The 24,274-nt window shown below is 41.9% G+C and overlaps 4 protein-coding genes across 5 annotated transcripts; 3 read left to right on the top strand and 1 right to left on the bottom strand.

Annotated features, from left to right (window-relative positions):
* Positions 1–1,173: 1,173 nt before the first annotated feature.
* Positions 1,174–1,780, top strand: LOC135495283 (proteasome subunit beta type-8-like). Its single transcript, XM_064783747.1, has 2 exons — positions 1,174–1,317; positions 1,562–1,780. Exons 1-2 carry the CDS (start codon positions 1,174–1,176, stop codon positions 1,778–1,780), a joined length of 363 nt encoding a protein of 120 aa, XP_064639817.1.
* LOC135495782 (proteasome subunit beta type-5-like) lies at positions 1,176–3,239 on the top strand. Its single transcript, XM_064784701.1, has 5 exons — positions 1,176–1,317; positions 1,562–1,706; positions 1,926–2,137; positions 2,273–2,507; positions 2,807–3,239. The coding sequence occupies exons 3-5, from the start codon at positions 1,979–1,981 to the stop codon at positions 2,893–2,895; spliced, it is 483 nt and encodes a 160-aa protein (XP_064640771.1). The 5' UTR covers positions 1,176–1,317; positions 1,562–1,706; positions 1,926–1,978; the 3' UTR covers positions 2,896–3,239.
* A 2,130-nt stretch (positions 3,240–5,369) lies between these two features.
* On the bottom strand, positions 5,370–19,179 carry LOC135495997 (uncharacterized). 2 transcript variants are annotated; one of them, XM_064785073.1, is made up of 19 exons: positions 19,037–19,179; positions 18,463–18,540; positions 17,638–17,816; positions 17,268–17,436; positions 16,688–16,879; positions 16,195–16,206; positions 15,097–15,330; positions 14,624–14,866; positions 14,138–14,284; positions 11,918–12,081; positions 11,489–11,660; positions 11,165–11,374; positions 10,803–11,027; positions 10,331–10,474; positions 9,972–10,073; positions 9,673–9,813; positions 9,222–9,416; positions 8,749–8,861; positions 5,370–8,564 (listed from the first exon to the last, which is right to left on the bottom strand). In XM_064785073.1, the coding sequence occupies exons 1-19, from the start codon at positions 19,050–19,052 to the stop codon at positions 8,466–8,468; spliced, it is 2,835 nt and encodes a 944-aa protein (XP_064641143.1). In that variant the 5' UTR covers positions 19,053–19,179; the 3' UTR covers positions 5,370–8,465. The 2 variants fall into 2 exon arrangements, with proteins under 2 accessions (XP_064641143.1, XP_064641144.1); XM_064785074.1 differs by lacking the exon at positions 16,195–16,206.
* Positions 19,180–19,633: 454 nt separating this feature from the next.
* LOC135495526 (alpha-tocopherol transfer protein-like) lies at positions 19,634–23,326 on the top strand. The gene is made up of 8 exons (XM_064784271.1): positions 19,634–19,927; positions 20,020–20,165; positions 20,560–20,728; positions 21,087–21,154; positions 21,383–21,573; positions 22,148–22,258; positions 22,668–22,770; positions 23,047–23,326. The coding sequence occupies exons 1-8, from the start codon at positions 19,911–19,913 to the stop codon at positions 23,193–23,195; spliced, it is 954 nt and encodes a 317-aa protein (XP_064640341.1). The 5' UTR covers positions 19,634–19,910; the 3' UTR covers positions 23,196–23,326.
* Positions 23,327–24,274: the final 948 nt, after the last annotated feature.

Raw genomic sequence — 24,274 nt, 5'->3', positions numbered from 1 at the left:
CCATGAGAGACATGTGCCAAATTGCCACACATATTAATTTTGATGAAAGGTCAATTTATAAATAAGCTTCATATTAAAATGAGCTTTGTTAGTATGCTCTTCAAGTTTTTACCAATATTTTTACGAAATATGATACAGAATGTCTTCTAGTGTTGATAAAAATGTTCATTCCACAACTGTGCTCTCCTTGAAATTGAACACACTTCCAAGTTTTACCAAATACAACCGATATTCCTATGAAGAGTTTTGTTCACAAATGTTGTCTTTAATCTTAATCTTATTGCACTTTTGTTCAAATCGAGCAACGAATATGCCATTGATGGGTTACCGAGTCCAAACCACCGAACATCAGGGGTCAGAGAGCATGCCGTCATATTGTCATTATGCCGGTGGTTTCCATCAATTTCACCTCTGTCAAACCAACCACCACAAATAATCATGGTCCGCATCATGTTTTTTTTATATCACAGACTTAGCTTAGAAATGGTATGAGCGTTTTTTTAGTCTGCTCGTATTTTCCTTCTTGGCCGTTTTGGAGCGTTTTTGGAGCTGTCTGGTGAATCACCTCCGTTGGTCCCAAGCAATTCTCGGACGAATTTAAATCTGGACAGGAAGAGTTTCCAAACAAGGTACCAGCCTGAAAAATAGCAAGTTGATTTCAGAAAATGACACGTTGAATGTTGTGCATTTGAATACTGTCACTGACATCATGACGATATTGAGTTGACTTTGGTGACAATACCACAGAAGTTGTCACACAATACACATGGACAACAACACACCATCAGTTGTTGTGCAGGGCAGTATCACGACACTAGGGCCCCACAGTACAGTGGCCACACACACTTTTTGGATGGGATTATGGATGGAGATTTTTTCGTAAACCAATCATAAGTTTTCAACCAAATTTCTCCCAAGTGTTCATTGATGTATTTTCTCACAACTAACCGAATAAAATGAACAATATCACCAGAACAAGAGATGCAAAGAACAATATTATGGACAACAAAAAGTCCTTCATGCTTCTGCTAAAATTAGAACAGCCCTGCGCAAATAAACGAATAAGTGAATTGGCCTAGTGTAAAGTTGTGTACATTACAAAATTTATTAGAATTGCCTTGCGTTTGACTTGCTTAAGCCTGGTGGGCAACTGACGAACTAGAATTCTCCAAAATGGCGCTTGCTGCAGTTTGTGGATTCGGTGAAGCCGGCTTAAAAGATCTTAATACTCCCTTTGCAGCACGAAATACCTTATGCCACGATGTTAGTGCAATAGCTGAAGATTCACAGAGTTTCTTCGTACCACCAAACTACGATGTAAGTCTTGGAAAAGGCAGAAATCTTGCCGTTAAAAGTTGCCGGCTGCTTCCACTGTGCTGTGTCATTCTCAAATGTACACAGAAATACATGTATATTTTGTGCGTCTCCTTTTTCGCCAGGTCCTCAACTTTTTGTGTCTATGCTTCTCGCTCGACTGATCGGTCAGACAGGGCCAAGGCAAACTTTGTTGAACCAATGTATGTAGGATATCTGTCAAGTTCTTTCATATTTGTACTTTCAGCCTGCAGAAACCATCAAGTCACTGCAACAAGAAAAAAGCGACATCAAGATCCATTTCAACAGAGGAACGACGACACTAGCATTCAAATTTAAACATGGCGTCATAGTTGCTGTTGATTCCAGGGCTACTGCTGGCCCTTATATAGGTAAGATCTGGAAATCAGTTATCCTAATTCCACTGAGCATTTACAAATTTTTGGTTGCTGTTCCAAAGAAGTAAAGTTCTTATGATTACAAAGTAGCCTAAATATTTATGACAGAAAGATAACCAATCAAGTACCAGTATAGTAAATTCTTACATGTATGCCATGTGTTCTCCAGTAAATTTTTCGGTTACAAAATGCATTTCTGCTCTACAATTTCAGCCTCGCAGACTGTCAAGAAGGTGATAGAGATCAACCCTTATCTGCTGGGTACCATGGCCGGTGGTGCAGCTGATTGCTCTTACTGGGAGCGAGTTCTAGCGAAACAGTGCAAGATCTACGAACTAAGAAATAAGGAGAGAATATCTGTAGCGGCTGCTTCAAAGCTTTTAGCAAATATAGTGTATAACTATAAAGGAATGGGCTTATCTATGGTAGGTTCAGAATACAGATTCGTTGAAAAATTGAGCAGCAACTGTCTGTTGTTGGTGCCCTTGTTGCTTTGCCTCTGTGAAAAAATGTGCAAACAGAAATTGAAAAAAAATGTATATGATCGTTTTTGATTTTAGGGAACAATGATAGTTGGCTACGACAAGCGTGGACCTGGTCTTTATTACGTCGACAGTGATGGAACGCGGTTAAGTGGTCAAATGTTCTCTGTCGGGTCTGGATCCACATATGCCTATGGTGTGATGGACACTGGGTATAAGTACGACCTCACCCCAGAGGAGGCCTATGACCTCGGTGTGCGGGCCATTTATCATGCTACACATAGAGATGGCTACAGTGGTGGTGTTGTTAACTGTGAGTTGACCATTTATTCTCTGAGCTTGTTAATGACACATGAAAGCAGTCGGTACTCAAACTTTTACATGGAGGCTATAGGCAGGAGCATGGTGGGGCAGTTTAAAATCGTTATCACAAAGACTAACCAGACCAAGTTCCCTCAGTGTGCACGTAAGTCACCTGGGCTAGCTACTGATGGAGAGAACAACTCTTCGACTTAGGGCATCATCTGCAGTGGTTCAGATTCTTGTTGCCTCTGAACTCTGTGTAGAGTATTTCTTCCCTGTTATTTTATACTTTATTTTTCTGTCTTTCAGTATATCACATGAAGGAGACAGGCTGGGTGAAAGTGTCACAGAGTGATGTTGGCGAACTCTACTACAAATACAAAGCAGAAAAGAAATAGACAGTGGTTATCTTCAATAATAATTTTCACAAGTGTTGCATGATAGTGTTGGACATGGCTTGCAACTTTCATCCACCAACCTCAGTTGATGTGATTCATGGCTATGATCTTACTCGACCATGTCCAAAGGTGTTTTCAAATGTTTTCTAGTATTCTGGAGTAGGGATGTACTCTCTAAATACATTGGGCTTCGAGGCTGAAAAGTTGGATTTCTTTTGAATGACTTGAAAGATATGTTAGCCCCATTATGATAAAGATCTTAATGACACAAACTGTGTAACCTTCATGCCTCTGTGGCTTTGTGGAAATAATGTGCTTTTCTTTGATAATAAATATCACCAGTTCATAAATAGTGGTTTTTGGGTTCTTTGTATTAAGGCTTTTGTCTTATTGTATCTAAGTAGTTTCCTTCAAGACAGAAGAATAGTCCTCTAGTGGATAGCAGCTCTTGTAAAAGTACCAGTAAAATTACACCTGGCCATGAAGACAATTCATGGAGCTTACTTGTACATGCTGAAACGTGTTTGTCATGTGCCTGAGACATCAGGACCTTTCTGCCTTTGGTAGAGCTCCTATCTCACGGTGCTCTTGTAGTATGCTCTTCAAGACCGACCCTAGTATACCCTACTTAGCAACTCTAGAAGCCTCCTTCAAGTGCCTCTTGTACCTAGGACGGCATCAGGAGAAAGGGACATCAGCGTCTGGTAGATAGAGCTCCTGCTGATGCTTTGCTCTTGAAGAGAGGCCCAACTATACCCTCCTTCGGAACTCCAAAAGCCTCCTTCAAGTACCTCTTGTCCCTAAGACATCAGGACTCGGGCACATCTGCCTCTGGTCGATAGAGCTCCCAACTTACTGTGCTCTTGAAGACAGGGCCAACTAGAACCTGGGCAACTCTGGAAGCCTCCTTGAAGTACATGTACCTATGTACCTGGGACAATATCAGGACTCAGGCATATCTGCCTCTGGTAGATAGAGCTCCTACCTTACTGTGCTCTTGAAGACAGGCCCAACTATAACCTACTGCGCAACGCAAGAAGCCTCCTTCAAGTACCTCTTGTAATTTGGACAACATAAAGACCCAGGCACATCAGCCTCTGGTAGATAGAGCTCCCACCTTACAGTGCTCTAGAAGACAAGCACAACTATAACCTGCTGGGCAACTCTAGAGCTGAGGCCTCCTTCAAGTACACGTACCTCTTGTACCTGGGACAACATAAAGACCCAGGCATATCTGCCTCTGGTAGACAGAGCACCTACCTGGCTGCGCTCTTGAAGACAGGCCAAACTATAACCTACTGCGCAACTCAAGAAGCCTTCTTCAAGTACCTCTTGTACCTGGGACAACATCAGGACTCCAGGTACATCTGTCTCTGCTGCAAAGAGCATCTGTCTAGCTGTGCTCTTGTAGTGTGCTCTAGAAGACAAGCACAACTATAGCCTGCTGGGCAACTCTAGAGGCCTCCTTGAAGTACCTCATGTACCTAGGACAACATCAGGACCCAGGTGTATGTACATCTGACTCTGGTAGATAGAGCTCCTACCTCGGCGTGCTCTAAACGACAGGCCCAACTATACCCTTCTTGGCAACTCTAGAAGCCTCCTTCAAGTACCTCTTGTCCCTGGGGCATCAGGACACGAGCTCATTCGCCTTTGGTAGACAGAGCTACTACCTGGCTGTGCTCTTGAAGACAGGGCCAACAATAACCTACTGAGCAACTCTAGAAGCCTCCTTAAAGTACCTCTTGTACCTTGGACATCAGGATCCAGGCAAATCTGCCTCTAGTAGATAAAAATTCAGTAATGCTATGCTCTTGAAGACAACTGTTCCCTACTTGGCAACCTCAGATTGCCTCCTTTAAGAACGTCTTGAACCTGGGACAACATAAAGACCCAGGCACATCAACCTCTGGTAGCTAGAGCTCCCAACTTGCTGTGCTCTTGAAGACATGCTCAAATACGCTGCCGCACAAACTTAGGCAGCCTACTTGAACTGAAGTAGAGCTTCCATCTGAAGATAGCACACCATCAAACTGCTTCCTGCAAATGTGGACTCAGCAACCAAATGCCTTGGCACATTCTGCTGACTGTCATCTATTCAAAGAAGACAGGATCTTTGGACGGATTCATAAATGAAGAGGAAGCAATAGGGAATTGCTCCAAACATGCCAGTACAGCAAAATGCCTCATTTGGTTGGGGCATACAACACCTAGACTCCTAGGCAGTCAATTGCGTCATTCTAATTTGATCTCTTGGGCAATAGGACCAGGCCAATCCACTGCGTCTGGAGTGTAACACCAGGACATGGTGGTAATGCATGAAACTGAGGGGTGTATAAAGGAATGCATTACACCCCTTTCTTTTGTTTGAGAAAAGATTCTGGCATATCTTTTGTGGCCCGTATCCAGTATATTCATTCAACTGGACATCGTGGCCTAGTCTGAGTGAAATAATAAGACATTAACGCATCATGTTTTACAAGACGTTTTATTGAAATTTAATGCATATACATAACAGTACAAATACAATACAGGCTTTCAACATGGCGAGATCTAAGTAACATACCGTGGTCTTGCAGTTAAGCAGTCTTCCTGCCAGGCTATTGGGCCGACATGAGTTAGACTATTCATTCATTGGCCTATAGAAGTATAAGGAGCCACTGTGATCTAGTGGCTGAGACAGACAGACTCTCGACGAGCGGTTGAGAGGACCCTGGTTTGAATCCAACAGTCGCCATGAGATTCTAAGCAAGTATAAATGGCTATTGGTCAGAAATGCACAGGCTGTAGTGCTGATTGTCCAGCTCATCTTAGTTTCCATACTCTATGGGAGACACCGGAATCTTTGAATGGACACACTTGAATTTAGAATTACAGGGCTGTGAGTTTTTCTGTTGACCTGGGAAACATTTGCTTCCTTTTTTTTCCAATTTATTCTTTGTTGCCTGCTTTGTAAATATTTGTTGAAGGATATCTAAAAGAGTACTTCAGATGGGCTTTGGCAAATCCATCTTTTTTTGACATGCCAATTTGCAACATTTTCCAAGATGCTTTGATGGTTGACTAACAGTAATTATGGCCCCTTTAACTTAATATATATATACCCAGTACTAACACAATAATACAACACACACACCTGTTCTATCATGCTAGTTCTACTCCAATGAATTGAAAATGAAGACCAATGACCTTACATCACTCAAGAGTCACAATTAGACAACAACCGTTGCTGCTTAACTATAGAAACTACAACAAACCATAGAGAAATGACAAATAGCACCATAATAATATCACCATAGACAAGACTGAGTAAAACGAGTCATGATTACGCGAGAAAACATCACCAAGGGTACTCACTGACACAACAGGGGCCTTTTAACGACAAAAATTTTAAGAATTGATTTTCAAACTTGTGATAAAAGAACCGTTTAACCATATCAAACCAAGCTAATAAACCGATTTAGATCTATAAGAAATTTACATAGCCCAACATAATACTGGTTACGACATACATACATGTTGATTTGATTTGACATTGTGCAGATCTTTACAGTATTTGTAAGAATGAAACTTTGGTAATACCAGCCCGACTAAATCAAGAAATATTTACTTTACCATGTTGGTATCATAATGGACATACTTCAGGAGAGGAGCAATTGGGGTAAAGTGCCTAGCACAAGGATGCAAAGATGACACAGTGCTGATCGGTCAAAGAGTCGACGCCCTGATAAGATTTTTGCGACTTGCAGGCTGGTAATATCTCAAACGATTTTTGTTGACAGTTTTGCTAATTATACTAGGATATGATGAATAAGAAGGAATGTACAAGGTAAGCCAATAACGGCAACAACTATGCTAATATCAATAAAATTCTGAGCTCAAAACTGACGGACAACAGTAAACATTGGTACACTTTTTTTTACACGCAGTATCACAGACTTTCATGACAATCAAAATCGTAACAGTCAAAAGACAAAATGTTCAAAAAGGTCACCATGACGATAATAGACTAAAATATACATGTCAACAATGGCAACTGCAAAGTACACAAATAAACCTAGTCGAATGATTCCCCCTGTCGGACAAAAGCAGCATTGAAAATTTCGAGTGAATGGCTGGAGACAGATTTGCTCAAAGATTCTTGATAGTCCATTGGTTAGTGTTGGAAATAGGGTAGTAGCATCCCAAAATGTGGCGCCAATTGTTACTAAAAATACCATATTATTCTTATTCGCATGAATTTCCCAGCACATAGTACCAAACCTTGATTTCCAATACCACCAGAGAAAACATCGAGGAATCATTCTATGATAGTGCCCAATGTCCATTCTATGATAGTGCCCAATATCCATTCTATGACAGTGCCCAATATCCATTCTATGATAGTGCCCAATATCCATTCTATGATAATGCCCAAACCTATGGGCGAGGGAGCATCTCAAAATATTATGAATGCGAACACAAAAACAATTTGTCCGGGGAGGGGTCAGGAGCGGAAATTGACAATACAAAAAGTGGACGCAGATGGTCGCATGTCCAGTATGAAATCGGCTCATGAGAATAGAGGAGTGTCAAGGAGAGACATTTTTTTAGGTTTTTAGGCTTCAACATATCTCGAGATGCTCCCTAAGAGTGCCACCCAAAATATGTGTAGAGTATTAATCAGAAACAACAGAGAAATTAAAACATCTACTTTCGTAAACATAATAAATATTTAGGACAACTTGGGTGTGAAGCCACTGCATGTCGAGTCACAAAAACATTGGTCTCGAATAATGATTTTTTCTCGTGTTGCATGACAGTTTCCGACATGGCTTTCAAATTCTGTTCTCGTGAAAAATTAATTGTAGTTTGATGATTTTTCAAAGATCCTGTTTGGCAGAGTCACAGCCCAGCTAAAAACAACATCTTTCACTTCCAAATTGTCCCTTAAACAGAGGATTATAAACACAACAATGTTCTACAAAAGTCAGAGCTAAGAAGTGTCCACACATACCGAGTTTATAAATAAACAATAAACAACCAATAACTAAAGAGACGATAGAGAATTATTTGTGTCGTAAAATGACTGGTTTTGTTTATTCCAGTGTCACTAAAATTAAAGGGCCAGTTGTTTATTCTAGCGTCCTTAAATTAAAGGACCAGTCACTTTTTCCAATGAGACACTGCTTGGGAAACCTGGGTGAAGAGTTAACTGACTTCAATGCTAGATAGCGATTGACTGGTGAAGACCTATTCAACTATCAAAATAACCTCATCAACAAACTAAGGGACTTAGTCTCAAAACTTTCGTAAAACCAATGAAGTGAAAAATTTTTCACAAAAGGAGGCTCTATAAATGACAGGCAATAAATGTATTGCTTTAAAAATAAGAACTGAACTTTCGGAGATCACAACAGGCAGTAAGAGCTGTATATGTTGACACTTCAAAATACCGTAATCCGGGAAAATTTCACGAGCATATTATTTAGCAACAGAAAAGCCCAGTGAAAAGTCCATAGAATAGCGTATTCACAAAGGCAAAATCTTCTGAAGAAATAATTTGAGTGGGTCGTGTCAATTTCCTTAGCTTATCCTGTCGTGATGGCCTGTTCGTACGACGGTGGCTTTAGTATAGCTTGATCGTAACTTGGCAAGTGGTTCTGAGCTTCTTCATATGTAGGTGGCAGCTGAAGAGAGAGGAAAATTATATTTGGTTTCAATGTCTCTTGGGCATGAGATTTGAGTGGTGGGGATGATCATAAAATTTGGAACACATCAGATGTTTCAATGAGAAATGCAGTGCCACCCCCGTTGTTCCTGGCCCCTGGCTCCGCCTTGCTGATTATTAACAGAGACCATTCTTCAACTTACCTGATTAGGGAGGCCACTGTCTGTATTGATAATAACATTGCCTTCAGAACCCTGCGTTCCATCGTCGTCCGTCGGAAGATTTGAAAACAACACCGGAGCAGCTGCTCGCTGATCTGAAGTGAAAAGTTACGAAATTATGATATACATGAATAAGAAATTGTTTCAAAAGACTAAAGGTTAATGGCTAAGGCCAGGATTCATAAGGGAGATTTATAATGAAACATATGCCAATCTTTCCCCTGGGCCAGTTTCAGAAATATCAACTGCTTAGGACTATCACTTGCATGAGATATAATGGAAATAAATGTATGTTAAGCTTGACTGTACACCTCTCAAAACAAAATATTCTTTTGTGAGACGAGACTCTTTTGCAATTTTTTTCCCTCTGGAGGTAAGCACGTACATGTATTTTCACAAGGTAAACATATACTGAGGTAAGCACGTATTTCTATGAGGTAAACTAATACACGTACTTCCTGCCTGAGCCCGCTGTCGTCTGCTCTCAGCTGCAGCGAGCAATGCTGGTTTTGAACAGCACTTAAGATAGATATAAACGATGCTTGTCAAGACGCCTGTCGCTGTCATCAAACCGATCAGGCCCCACCTAATCACCCAGTGTTTGTACCACTCCCAATAGCTACTCGAGTAGTAGTTGCCATTATTGTCGGCTGAAATTCAAGGAGACAGATATCAATAAAAGACAGACATCATCTACGGATATAAACATGATAAATGATACTTTTCAAGGTGCTGAAACTGTCAAAATGAGGCAGGGCGAAGATTTTCTGAAACTATAGACCTGGTATTTCTTTTCCAAAACATTGTCAATGCCAGCTGACCCTTAAAGGCCCACAGTGATTGTATTCATTGTATTTTCTAGTGGCTCAGGTATTCAAGCAAGTGCGGGTTGTATCTAAGACTTACATTTGTAGTTACACGGCACCTCATCGCTAAGATCTTTACAGTCGGCGTTCCCGTCGCAGTAATACGATGAGTTGATACATTTGCCGTCTTTGCACTGGAATGTGTTGTCTGGGCACATCGTGTATTGCATGTCCGTGAAATCTGAAAAACATTCCCAAACTTAAAGGGGGACTCTAGGCAGCAGGAGAGGGGCTAATTTGGCCATCTTCAAGTGACTAGTATACACAGTATTAGGCCCTTGGTCATGTCAGACTTTAAGAAGAACATATTATCAAGAAATCTGAAGGCAAATGTCTTACCTAGTTCATCTCTGCATTGGCTGCGAGAATCGGCACATCTGAGATCTGGTAAGCCGCACCGGAGCATGTAGTCGGGACACGGCTTTTGTACAACATTACTCACTGAAATGATCGTGAAAATATCGATCAATAACAGTAGCAGGAATTGAAATTTAGTATCACCAGTGTGGTAGAGTTTCGTGATAAGAATAAGAACTGTGAGAGCTTGTTGTCATTGTGATGTTAGGAATAGATTAAAACTGCAAGAAAGGATGCAAACATTCATTTGAGGCAGATCTCATGAAATTCAAACAGAAATTTTAGAAATATGAGCGATACAAAACATTCCTTGATCCAGGCGGGCATGTCAATCGACTTACCAAAACAGTGTGTACCATATTCATCGAAGCCATTCTGACATTGTTCGAAACCATCGCAGATGTGCTTGGCGGGAATGCACGGCACGTTGCGATCGTGGCAGAAGAAGCCGGGCATGTTATGACTCGCCATCCAGTTCAGGCATTCTGGAAAACAAATTTGAAAAAACATCAATATCACAATGAAGATTATTCTACAGACTTCTTCTCAACTACTTGTTCTGTCATGAAATGAACACACCGAAAAAGTAAATAACTGACAAAAAAAGTCCACATTCAGTACTTAGGTCATGGATTTAAGTTCCTTCGTTTAAAAGTGACCAACATGCTCAGGGTGGATTTCTTTTTCAGTTCTTTCGCTACCATACCCAGTATTTACTGGCTTCGTATGTGGTGTATTACTGGCTTGAAGTGTTCTGTACAGCTAATTTCCCCAAAACTCCACAGTAGCAAAAGAGTTAAAGCGTAAACTTACGTTCAGAGGATGTTGCAGGGTAGAACACGGTGTACGACAAACTGATACGTTTTCCTGCATTGACCTTGCCACGGAATCGAATGTATACGGACTCGTCCGAGATGACTGTCACTCCCCAGCGGCGGTACTTTTTGATGAAGAATTCATTGTAGCTGTTCCACATCAGTAGGAGACGTCCATCACTGTGATAGCCTTCTCGCACCTCCAACAGGGTTTCTTGGTTGACTGTAAAACAATCAAAAAGATGCAATCCATGGTGGGCAAAACCCCAAGATGGAACCCAGACCCTTTTGTGTGGTAGCCAGCAGTGTTGACCATTAGGCTATGAGGCTCCTAATAATGGAATTGGTTGAAGTACTTACCAACATGGGGCTCAATCTTTAGAATCCGCAGGAAAACCTTCATATTCGGCGGCGCTTTTATGAGCCAGACAAAATCGATGCTGTAGATGAATGACATGCGGTGTCCGTGGTACGGCGGGGCATCGCGTTTGGTGAACTGGAAATCTACTGAGCCGTCGTTTATACCGGAGAGATTGTAGGTGGCCACAGTGCGCTCGGTCAAGAATAGAACTGCAAGCAAAGACATTATGATCAGAGATCACACCTTTACAGTTTCTACGACTAGTCTCAACCCTCTGAAGAGCTCAATCGAAAAAAGGAACACAATCGAAAAAAGGAACTCACACTTTTGAAATTCTATCGCACTCTCACAAGTGAACTTGAAGCCAATATATTTTGACGACGACTCTCCATTTGATTCGCCAGCATCAAAGACAACCGTCACATTTGGTCCCGTCGAGAGGTAATACTTCCGTTCTAAGTTGCGCATCACAACCATCTTTGGGCCGTCAATGATCTACAAAAGAAAGTGACATTATCTGCATATTATTACACAGAAGAAGGATGGTTACTTGATTTGGGAGGAACGGTTCCCACTTAAAATCACCCATCTTTTCTGTGACTTTTATTCGCTTGGAACCTTCGTCAGCTCTTACTTTCTCTCTCTGTTTTTGGCAACACTGCTAAATATTCAGACCAGATCACTTCACACTAGCTTAGTTCCTTGCCCTGGTAGAAACCCAAACTACCGCTTAAACACATCCTCGAACTTACCGTGACCTTGCTCTCAGGGGCAAGTATAAAATCTTCAAACTTGAGCCACACTCTGAATCGATCATAGTCCGTGATGATGTAGCGGTAACGTTGTCCCTCCTGATAGTAGCCGTTAGGGAACCCAGGTGATTTTACGACGCAGTCCGAGGTTGTCACGTAGTGATCTGAAAAAAACACCAGACAGACTCAGAATAATAATAAATAATAAATTTACATTCATACCCGCAAAATCCAATTTAGAATTGCTCTAATGCGGTCCAAAACAAGTTCGAAAAAGGTGCGTTTTAAGACCCCGTCTGAAGATTTGCTCACTAACTGCATTCTGCAGATCAGGACTGAGGCTATTCCACAGCCTGCATGCTTGGACTGTGAAGCTCCTGCCACCATATGTCCGAAGGCGAAACCTGGGGATCCTGAGAAGACATTTGTCTTCAGACCTCAACGATCGTCCAGGCACATACAATGGCAGGAGTTCTGAGATGTAAGTGGGTGAAAGTCCCTTCAGAGATTTAAAGACTAGTAGGAGAACCTTGAATTGGATTCTGTGGTGAACAGGTAGCCAGTGGAGAGACCTAAGGACTGGGGTGATGTGGTCAGATTTACGTGACCTTGTAACTATGCGTGCAGCAAGATTTTGCACTTTTTGAAACAAAATTGAGAAATTCATGTCGCAGGGATTCTCAAGTATGGCTGCGAATACCAATCCAGTGGCGAATTTAGGGGGTGAATGAAGTGCACGCCCCTCCCTTTCTGGCCAAGAGTAGTGATTTTTCAGGGAACCTCTCCAAAGGCAAGCATCACTTCTAATTTAAGACCTCACATGCTAAGATGAAATGGCCAGGGCCATTGTGCTCACCTCATGTGGAGGAAAGATGGATAAAGAGCATGGTCTTGTGTCATGTAGTGTTAGGTCATGTAGGTTTGATGTAGGTCCAAGCAATTACAATTTCCCCAAAATGGCCAATTTACAGTACATTCGACCTCTGTGACCTTGAAAAGTAGGTCAAATCAAAGAAGACCCGGGTGACACATTGAATGGTTGTTAGAATTAGATGTACCTATGATATAAAATTGGTGCCAATCGGGCAAGTCATTACTAGGAATGATGGCATTTTGAAGAATTTAGGATTTGGCCCCCTCCCTGGAGGCCAAACGGCAAATCAGATCGCACCAAACTTCGGTACCTGAGATCACCTGACCAAGGGGTACATGTGTACTTAATTTGTGATCAATAGTCATTGCAGTTAAGAAACGTGCCATAGTTACAGCCTGACGGCGAATTTACGCCATTTGACCTCTGTGACCTTGACAAGAAGGTCAAATTAAAAACCTGTGCGACATATACTGTATGGTGGTTAGATGTACCCATGATATCAAATTGGTGGCAATCGGGCAAGAAGTTAAGGAATAATCACATTTTTAAGGTTTTTGGATTTTGCCCCCTGGTGGTCAAGTGGTGAATCATATTGGACCAAACTTCGGTCCCTGAGATCAGCTGACTAAGGGGTAAATGTGTACCAAATTTGGTATCAATAGTCATTGCAGTTTAGAAACGTGCCATCGTTACATCCTAACGGCCAATTTACACCATTTGACCTCTGTGACCTTGAGAAGGAGGTCAAATCAAAAACCCGGAGGATATATGATGCACCTTTGCTAGAAGTACCTACCATATTTTTTTCAAAATTTCCCGACTACTATTAAGGGAGATATTGCATATTTTCACTTTTAACGTTTGGCCCCCTGGTGGCCAAACCATGAAACGAATCGGACCGAAACTTGGTCTCCCAGGTGTCATTACATTAGGGTACATGTGTACCAAGTTTCAACTCAACAGCTCTAACAGTTACGAAACGTGCCCTGCTAACGGACGACGGACGACGACGACGACGACGACGACGACGACGACGACGACGACGACGACGACGACGACGACGACGACGGACGACGGACGCCACGGTATGGGATAAGCTCACCTCTGCTAAGAGGTGAGCTAAAAAGGCACATTTATCCAAGGGGAGGGCCCCAGACCCTTTCTTGTTTCCAAAATCGCACATTTCGGGCCCTGTAACAACAGAGTGACGTGACTGCGTAGGAGTCATCAAATGAGACCCCCAGACCTGACTTTCCGACACACAGAAGAACTTTGAGCAAGGCGACCTTCCAAATAGTGTTACGATATCAGAAAAGCCAACTTCCAAAATCATGAAAATTACTTACGTGTCTCACAGAGGTAGTTGTCCGCTTCATCACTGCCATCTTCGCAATCCCGCGTACCGTCACAAAACAGATCTCTATCAATGCAGCGGCCGTTTTTACATTTGGTGCGACCAAAGGAACACACACCATCATAACCAGTGAAGTCCTCTGGAAAATAGAATGAGGACAAGATAGCTATTGAGTTATTGGCAAGGGCGGATTGTGACCAAAATTACCATTGAACAGATATTATGACACTCAGCTAATAAGTGTCTAGTTAATTGCTGACAACAGGACAAATCAGCAGCGCATTTTTCTCTGTATGTGATGCAAACCATGTTTAAAGAACCTTATCAAGATAAACACAATGTTATTTTGTTGGAAAACTCCAAATTGAAAACTTTCTCCTTGCCCAGGACAGGCCAGCTTGCCAAGTTGGAAGGCCTGCCTGATTCCTTCCAAGCTTGGGAATAGATTCGCCACGGTGAACAACCAAACCTGGCCTACCCTCTTCCTTGCAATCCTGAAATGATCTCGTACACCTCAGATCAGGTGGCGGGCACTTAGACATCGTCACCGGACACGGTCCGACTCTCTCACTTTTCCCCCGGCAGACTTTCCCAAACTCGTCGTAGCCGTTTGGACAATGTTCCAAACCGTCACACTGGAACTTGGCGGGGATACAATGCTGGTAGTCGCGACAGTAAAAACCGTTCATCTGCTGGCGCCAATTCATGTAATTGAAGCAATCTGTAGGAAGATACATAAATAACCATGATGGCTGACATGACCCTGCTCAACATTGTTTGGTCAGAGATTGAAAAACACATTCGCATTTGAAAAAGGAAACCAATCAAAGAAACGCTGGTAAAAAGGGAGAATTTTGGAACACCTCAACTTTTGTACCACTGCCATTGCCTGGTTGAGCCATACAAGGCAGTCTCACACAGGAAATCGATTCTCCTTGGAACTTTTAGTACCTTCTTCCATGCTGGTATTGTAGAACATGGAGTAGACGATCTCAAACTTCTTTCCCTTACTGACGGCCCCCGTAAACCTCATGTAGATGGCTTTGGCTGAAGCCGTAATCCCCCAACGGGTGTCGGCTGGGTAGTAGAAGTCGTTCTGCTTCCTCAACGAGATGAGCAACGGTGCGTCACTGTTATTGCCGCCGCGGATCTCGAGTAACGTCTCCATGACGACCGGGAGGAAACCTGCCGAATTAATAAAGAAGGGATTATTAGTCAGCGGGAGGAATTTATCAAAGTGGTGCATCTGAATGTTTACACAAACATGACAAAGGCTTTTGATTAGAGCCTAGCTAGCTGCTACTTAAAAATGTTCAAAGCAACAATTTTCTAAGTTTTGGTGTTAGACTCGCAAACAAATTATAATTTTTTCTCATTTGATTAAGATATGATTACTAACTTTGTACCAATGCTTGAAGTTGTGAAATTTTAATCTTGAACCAAATTTTAGTTTTATAGTTTTATTTAAGAATTTATTTGACATAGTTTGTCGTCCCCTATTTGGCCTTTCTCTGATATATAGCTGGATCGTGATTCTAATCAACAATCCTAAACCCCATAAAAACCTGTACACCGGTGATTTTCATTTCTTAAAAAGAGAATTCACGAGAAGTATTAGCTATGTCAGCATTACTCTTTTTTCTACAGACGCTAACAAGAGAGGGTGAAACAACAAATAGGGCAAGCCTGTTACGAGTGGCACATAGCAGGTGAAGCGGGCCATCCATTATTTCTACATCCATTTGGAGGGGTGAGGTTGAGGTGGTCCACTTTTGGGTGCCATAACCATACTACTTGCACAAGGAGGTTTAGACATACTTCAAACACAATCGGGGAGGGACACCAGGAAGTCGAAAACATTGATACGTATCTTTCCATACATAGAGGAGATTTCTATAAGCCTTTATCGCATGACAATGATGGATGGCCCAAAGGGGGGTTAGGGTGAACAAATCACGCTTGAGAATCAGCAAAGGTGGAAGCAAGTAAACTTAAACTAGCCCTACATCGGCTGAGAAATTCCTAGCTGATCAACACTGCACTACCTACCATCTCCATTCGCTAAACAACAGAAATGATAAATTAGTCAGTACTGCGCATTCGATTAGGCAAATGTCGCGCAGACTGCAAATGTATATGAAACGAAATTCGAGTCGGAAGCTAAAATTGGCTTACATTTTTAAGGTAAAGTGGCACAATTTCAGCCCCAGTTCAATTCTAGCCCCTACAGTGTAGATAACCGGCTATAATTGTACCCCCTTATCTTATCCCCATTTTTGAACAATTTGTTACTTGAAAACAACTTTAAAACAGCCAGTCAAATTCAAACCTCGCCAATAAGATACTGAGATGGATTGAAAAAGCACTAAAGGTTTTTGATAGGGGAGGTTCAACATGCAGGAATACTCGGTTTGTGAGTTCCACAAAGTGGGAACCCGCGATTTAGGTATGACGGCTGCGATTTTATCAAGACGAGATGATTAAACACCTATATAACCTACAAATTTAACCCACAAAAATATCGGTCAAATATTTCACTTACTGTTATCAGGCTCCATCTTTAGGAGACGGATGAAAACATTCATCCCCACCGGCGCCGTTATTATCCAGACGTAGTCGATATCCCACACCAGACGACCAAGCGTACTATCCCGAACAAACTCAAACGACATATTCCCGACGAAGACATCTGTCAGGTAGTAGGACTCGGTCTTCAACTTGGACAGGAAGTTATCTGAAATACCGAGAACGAGAAAATTGAAATATTTTATCAATTCTATAAAGTTCACCAAATGTTAAGCATTATATGGTTGTCTTCGGTGCCTGCACACAAGGGAATTAAATCGCATGCGAGGATAATGGAGTACGTCTGTGGACAAAATTTCTTGGCACTCTAACAGCTAACTTTGACGCACATACTGTTATTGACCAACGCATTAGTTCCAAGGTCACTGGTATCAAACTAGAGGTGGCCCAGGTGAGATACTGCTCACTCCGGCAGGCAGCCGCACCACCGGCTCGACTTGTCTGCCTCGTCGGTGAGGTGGAGCAAGAGCTTACATGTTCGGACCATGTAACGTTGTGTCCTCGTGACGCAAAATGTTGGGAAAGTTTCTACTTACGTCCGTAGGTCTTGGCGCTCAAACAGCTAACCTTGAAGCCCATGTAGTTCACCCACGCATTCGTCCCAAGGTTGCCAGTACGGAACACAATCGTCACGTTCCGTCCCCGAGACACAAAATTTTGGCGATTCCTGCCCGTCAGTACGGTTTCTTCATCAACATCTTTGATCTGCGAAAGATAAAGACTATACATCTAGATTGACCTTTTTCAAGCTTCCTCCGGCTGATCGCAATCTCTCGAGAGATTAGAAGAACTTTTTTTGTTGTTGATTTGACTTAGATCAGAGTGGCCACTTTGGACGTGGGTTTTCTGTGGATATAGTGGGATAAAAAATCCCAAATCATTATTCATTTATGTAATATTACTTACTATCAATTTACTCTCTGGTGCGATGTCGAAGTCATCGAACTGTAACCAGACCCCATAGTTTTTGGAATCTGTGATAATGAACTCGTATCTCTGTCCTGTTACATAGTAACCGTTAGGAAAGCCAGGGGAACGGATCGTACATGACGTGCTGGTGGAATGTTCGTTGATGCTATGATACTCTTGAAAGAAAAAGAAAATTTGAACTCAAAAGAAATCTGGCAGATATGAGGTCACACTGGCATGTTCTAGAGGACAAACCGTGTGAAAGCTCTGACCACTCTACTTTCAATGAAAGGAAGACGAAAATAAATTTTTTAAAAGATGAAATCACCTCTACAGCATTTCTGCATTGACAAGTTCACCAAAACAGATCCACATCCTCGCAACTCCAGGAAAACTCAAACCTACCTAGATTCTCCACTATGCTTTTTATCCAGGCGCAGCATCCAGAGATACTGATTTTGTTTCTGCCTTGTTTTGATCACACACTGGTCTTTGGTGTCACAACCAAGGACTGCTAAGTGAAATTGAACTTCAAACCATTACATCAAAAGAGAAATTATAAAATATCTTGCTGTAGGTCCTTTGATGTCTATTCAAGACTGCTTCGTAAGACCTCAAATTACAGTGGAACCTTCTCTGCGGACACCTCTCTATCAAGGACACTAGTTTTGGTCCAAAATTGGTTGTTTCCATTCAATCTGACCTCTCAAATCAGGACACCTCTCTATTAAGGACAGCATTTGTCAGTGCCGAGGGTGTTCGGCTGTACGTCCAAAACCCTCGCCAGGTCGATATTAATAATTCCCTGACAATTAAACTTACCTGCAGCAAATCCAGGACATATTTGCATAAATAATACTTGAGCGATGCAGGCAGAAAGTAACTTTAAAGAAGAAGGACCTGAAAGTAAAAGAACCAGTGGCCAAGTTCTACGCTGTCTATTCATCTATTCATTTTACGGAACCAGGCACGGGTCCAGAGGTTGGGAATGGGGGGGGGGGGTGCAAAGGGGAAGAACGTTATGTTCATGATTGTCCAAAGAAAATGTTTTATGCCGGCGTAATTTACTCGTAATCCCCCCCCCCCCCCCCCCCCCCGATCAGTAAGTCCCATCCATTCCAATCCATCTCCAGAATGACCAGATGATCATCATCTTCAATTAACTGTCAACATTATCACCTTTAACACCAGCGTTTACAACAAAAACACCATCCCATTTCCCATCAATACATTGTTTCATATGCACAGAATATACAAGGTAACACCGACTGTTAAAGCATACTGATGCTCTCAGTATCTCTTCATCAGTGTCGCAGTGATGGAGAGATGGAGATATAAAAATATTATCATCATCGACCATCATCATCATCATCATCATCAATCCAGATTTACTGACCCTCAAAACGGTTCATGTCCCAATAAGACGGAAGGATTGACGATATGTCCAAATGCTACGAAATGCATGAAATCTCAAGATGCTGGGTCTCCATTTTGTTGCGAAAATATACTATTTGACGTAATAAATCTGACATTTGACATTTTCAGCTTCTCAATTCCTAAATTTGATGTTCACCGACAGATGGCGTGACATTTATTATGACAGGGCAAAGGTAACAATTAAGACCCGGGAATTATAAATATCAAAAACTGTCGCGATTGTTAAACAACCAAACAAGACTGTGGAATCTTAGCAAGAATTATTGTTGTACAAAATGAGGTAGAAAAGAGTTTTGATCGTTTCTAAACAGAACACAATTATCAGAAAATATGGCCTGGGTTTCATCGGGTGTTTTTTGACAGCTGCGTTGGAGGTGGGCGTGGCACCTGCACGGATGCAGGCAAGAGTAAATGCTTATTCTCTAAAGTAAATGCTAATGCTTATACTCCAGGTTAAAATCCTGAAGAAGCTTGTTATAATGGGGTCATCCATTCTAGGACTCTCACGTCCCATTTCTTGCAACCTTCCATATTCTATAGTCCTTATTGTCCAATTGACGATTAATTTGAGCCGAAATGGTGCGTGAACCATTGAGTAAAAGTAACCATGTCATCACATGGCTGTTATCTATGCCTGTCTAAAATGAATGCATTCGCCGATAGGAAAATCTGCGGGGTCCAAATAATCTGTGCTTTGTAGCTGCCAACAAGTGAAGGCAGGTCTGGCGTCCAAATGAGCAACTTTATGTATAATTTTGATATCAACAGTTTTTACGATAAGCGAGTGGCATTTTCTAGCCTGTTGAGTATAGAGAAAGAAGTCAGCATTTCCAATGGCTGAATTACCTGGGTAAGTTCAAAAAAATTATATTTTGATTTCTCGGTGAGAGAAGTAAAGTTTAGAAAATCACAATCATGGTCCATCCGTTTTGTTCTTTTCAGGGAGGGGACCTACGTCTGTACCCTCGATGAGGAGACGCAGAAGAAGGCTAAAGATGAGTTAAAGGAAGACCCGAAAGAACGCGCTAGTAAGATACAGGCTGTTAGAGACTGGATCAAGAAACACCCCTATATCACGTCAAGAACTGGTAAGAACCATTCATTTGAAAACAACTTAAGTTCGTTTTTTATCTTAGACTCTGAGTCTAACTTAGAGGCGCCGGAAGTAAGAGTAAAAGTTTAAAAAAGTAAAAGTATGTCCACCCGTGGTGACATTTAACGTCGAACACTGGCAACTTAAATACCGTAAGATGTGGTGACATTGTTGGAGTGAAATTGTCGCCCTCCCCTCCCACCCTACAGCTTGAACCATACATCGTTGATCTTCTATTTCAACTGAATCACTGTACAAAAAAGATGTTCAAAGATAACCCCATGGGCTAAACTTATATCATGTTTAGCCCAAATATGTTTTTAGGAGTGAGGGCAATTTCTGCCCCAGGGCCACATTCACTCCACTTTACGGTATTCGTCTTACTCCAGATGATGCATTTATTCTACGATTCCTGAGATTATGCAAATCGAGCGTGTTGGACACTCAGAAGAGGATCGAACAGTTCTGCATCAAACGCACCACGTCAGAGGGTGCCCCGGAGTGGTTTGCTTCACAAGATGTGGATGATCCGAAAATTATTGACATTCTTTCAAAACCGTAGGTGTTAAGAAAACTTAAAATAACAGTTCTTTTGACAACCGGTTGAGTTGCTTGTGCCGTTTATTATGAACTAAGCGTCACAATACTGGCACTAGTCAAACTTTGGACTCAGGATCTTCCTATCACTACACTCCGGATGCAGTGGACCGGCCTCGTTCCTCACATAGAGGAACGACGATCATGAGGACGAAATGGAGTGCATAGGAGTCTACGGGTCACTATTTGGACCCATTTCCACTTTGCGAGCTTCCTAAGTTCACACCTTAATGAATTCTCAAGTGACCGACAAGTCTTAGTCACATATCGTTTAAAGGTATTGACATTTACTAAATTTGTATATCTGCTTTAATTTCAGTGCGCAGATCGTCTTGCCAAAGCCAAAAGGGAAGAAAGATGGACCTGTTTACATTCTCTCTCTCAGTAGTAAGTAATCGCCTGCTACTATTCTAAGGCAGAGCGAATTTGGAAACTATCATTTATGTCAACAAGGACAAATTGAGCAGATCTCCCTGTGGTTGAACTTCCTGTTATTGCAAAACCGCCATGCCGATCCACCGACGTTGTGCGTATATCCATCCTTCACCGCCGAAAACTCCGCCATGATCGACCGTCAGAAGGGCTGTTACTGTAAATCCCTTCTTTTCTCTCCAGGGAATATGGACCCAAACGCTGACATAAACGATATGATGCGGGCCCTATATATGACCGTGGACACTAACGTCATGGATGAGAACATGCAGGTGCACGGTATGTATTTCATTCAGGACATGAAGGGCGTCGGCATGGACATAATGAAGATTTGGAATCGGGAGAATATAACAAAAGCCATAAAGGTTTGGAAGGTATGTGAATCATATTATTGGTACATTCCGGACGCAGTGGACCGGCCTCGTCCCTCGCCCTATAACCTGAGACTATCCCCTAACATAAGACAGTATGAATAGGATTACGCAATGGACTGCCCCGGGAGTCTAAATTACCGGTAAACCCCAGGATTGTGTTCGCACTCCTGTGTCGATTCCTGGTTGGCGCTAGGAGTCACCAGGGTATTGGACCACTCCGGAGGATGGTTCGAATCGGCGACCGCAGGGTTTTCTAGGTTTTCTAACATTTCTTCGACTCGATGTAACGACTTTGGTTGTTCGTCATCAGTGTTTCTATACACCAGACTGAAAGACCATGACTTTTCAATAGAAGGAAAAAGGAACAGCGTGTCAGGCAGCCATCTTTCATGCGTTCCCAAATGATGAGTGTCCTCGGCGGTCCATCCTGAGGAGAAGCGAACATTAACTCCTGAGTTCCTCAGGATGTCAGTGGTCAAAACGAGGTTGATACAATATTCCATCCTATATCAAGATCGATCTTACTGATATTGTATTCACAGCATGAATCTGATACCCGTGGTCCTATTTTCAGGATGTTTATCCAACTCGAACGAAACAGTTTCATTATGTGAATATGCCTCGATTCCTGAATGCTATAATGGAGATAATAAAGCTCTTCTTGGGCAAGAAACTTTCGGACCGGGTGAGTACGCTGATGGCGTGTGTAACTTGGTAATTCCGTGCTACATATATGTATGCTTGTGTCCTTGAAACGCATGAAGTGATAAAACTGAATTGCATTACGGAACAGCAAAATATATGGTGTAGAAGAATGAAAAACTCAAAATGAAACAAGAGATAAATAGAATGGAAACGGGCCATGTTTGTTGAAAATGTTCGTCTCAGTCAATCAAATAAAATTATAGTTGTTACAAGACTACTTTAATTCTCCAACTTAAAGTCGGAATGGGGGTTCCAACTGAGTGTTGTTCAACCCCTGTAATATCACCTGTATCACCTTAGGGAAAAAAAGTGCAACCCAAGGGGTGAAGTGACCATTACCATCGACGAGTCAAGACGATGACCTTCATGCAGTTTTATCATGTTCACAGATGAAAATCCATCACTCTGAAAAAGAGTTTGCAAAGAAGATACCGAAAGAATGTCTTCCCAATGAGTATGGTGGAACTGCAGGAACAATAGAAGAAATATACGGTGAGGAAAAGAAACGGGTCTTCGATCTAAAACAGAGTTGTATCCACGAGCCGATCGCGAGCGACCACCGTTCCTCCTTCTCCATCTATGTTCTCCTCTTTTAGTTCTATTCTATTTTTTACGAAAATTGCAAGTTTTTGACTGGTATTCGTGAATTCTTTTGTGTGAAATTCTGGGAAAGGGGATAAATCAGCCACTATCCGACATAAAACAATGATCTACCACTCCAAATGTTCGCATTAAACTACTTTTCAATCTCCATTTTCTTCTTCTTAGCTCCTTTCCGCGAGAAGGTGTTGAACAACCGGCAGGAATACGAGCTGCTCAAGCAGTGCTGGGCAGATGAAGAGAAGATGCCCAAGGAGGTACCCACTGGGGATGCTTGGGGGATGGTCGGATCGTTCAGGAAGATGGAAACGGACTGATAACCCTGAAATTTTTAGGAAAAAAAGAAAAATTTTGCCGAACATGGGTGCGAGAGAAAAATACGAATAAAAAGCAATAGACACCAACTTAGCTTGTACCATGTTGTATAAATAATAATTCTTTTTGATGCCATGAGTTTACTTTAGTGATTTTATATACATGTACATGTACTTACTTTGATACTAAACAGCAAAATTATGGTCTAGGCCATCAAGAGTGCGAGAGATCTTTGCCATGAGACAAGACCACTAATGAATATTCATAGGTTGGAGGGTCCAGGCCTATCTATTAGACGAGTGCATGTTTTTTACTCTCAAGTACATATTTGGAGAGGTATTGAAAAAATATTTGTTGTGGCAAGTCTACAGATATAAAGAAATTATTTGATGAAAAAATTAATTTCGAATTTTGCTAATTGGGTAATAGGGGGCGTGTTTTGAGTTTTTTCTGCCAGTTGGCTGAAAAGAGTGGAAATATCAAAGTCTGTCTAATTTGTCGATTAAAAAAAAATTTCCGTGGTCAATCACCATTTTATTTTTCACCATTTACTTGCCCGACTGTCCGGAATAACATAATCTAAATTTCAGATTCACAACACCACGCGTTCTTTGATGCGTCGCGGTCAAACATTGACAATTTAACTGCTAAAAGGCTTAAAAAATCAATTGTGGTCTTGTCTCCCATTTTCTTCGGGCACTGGCAGCTTCCATAAGTCTTCACCAAAACAAGCCGCAGCGATTTTATATACAGTTTCGTTGCTTACTCAGTGATGAAAACAATGACCCATGACAATGATTAGCATGTCTTAGAAATTTGCCACTTTTCTTGGGGATGCAGGATGTAGATTCCTGCGCAATCGTGTAAGGTTAGGCACATGAATAAAAGGTCGTGTCAACCTGACGTACTCTAAAATAGTCTCAATTTATTATGCACCGGTAGGGGTAATGGTTGCCTCACCAACCACCGCCGCTCGGTCGGTGGAGCTCTCGTTTCGCCAACAGTTTAGCGCCACCCTCACGGTGATTGGTGGGACAACCAATGCCTCCAGTTCGGTATCAATTCCTTAAACAAATGTTGA

This window comes from Lineus longissimus, chromosome 11 (genome assembly GCF_910592395.1).
Source record: "Lineus longissimus chromosome 11, tnLinLong1.2, whole genome shotgun sequence".
NCBI classification, from domain to species: domain Eukaryota; kingdom Metazoa; phylum Nemertea; class Pilidiophora; order Heteronemertea; family Lineidae; genus Lineus; species Lineus longissimus.
Note: the sequence above shows the minus strand (reverse complement) of the source record. Positions and strands in the feature narration are given on the sequence as shown.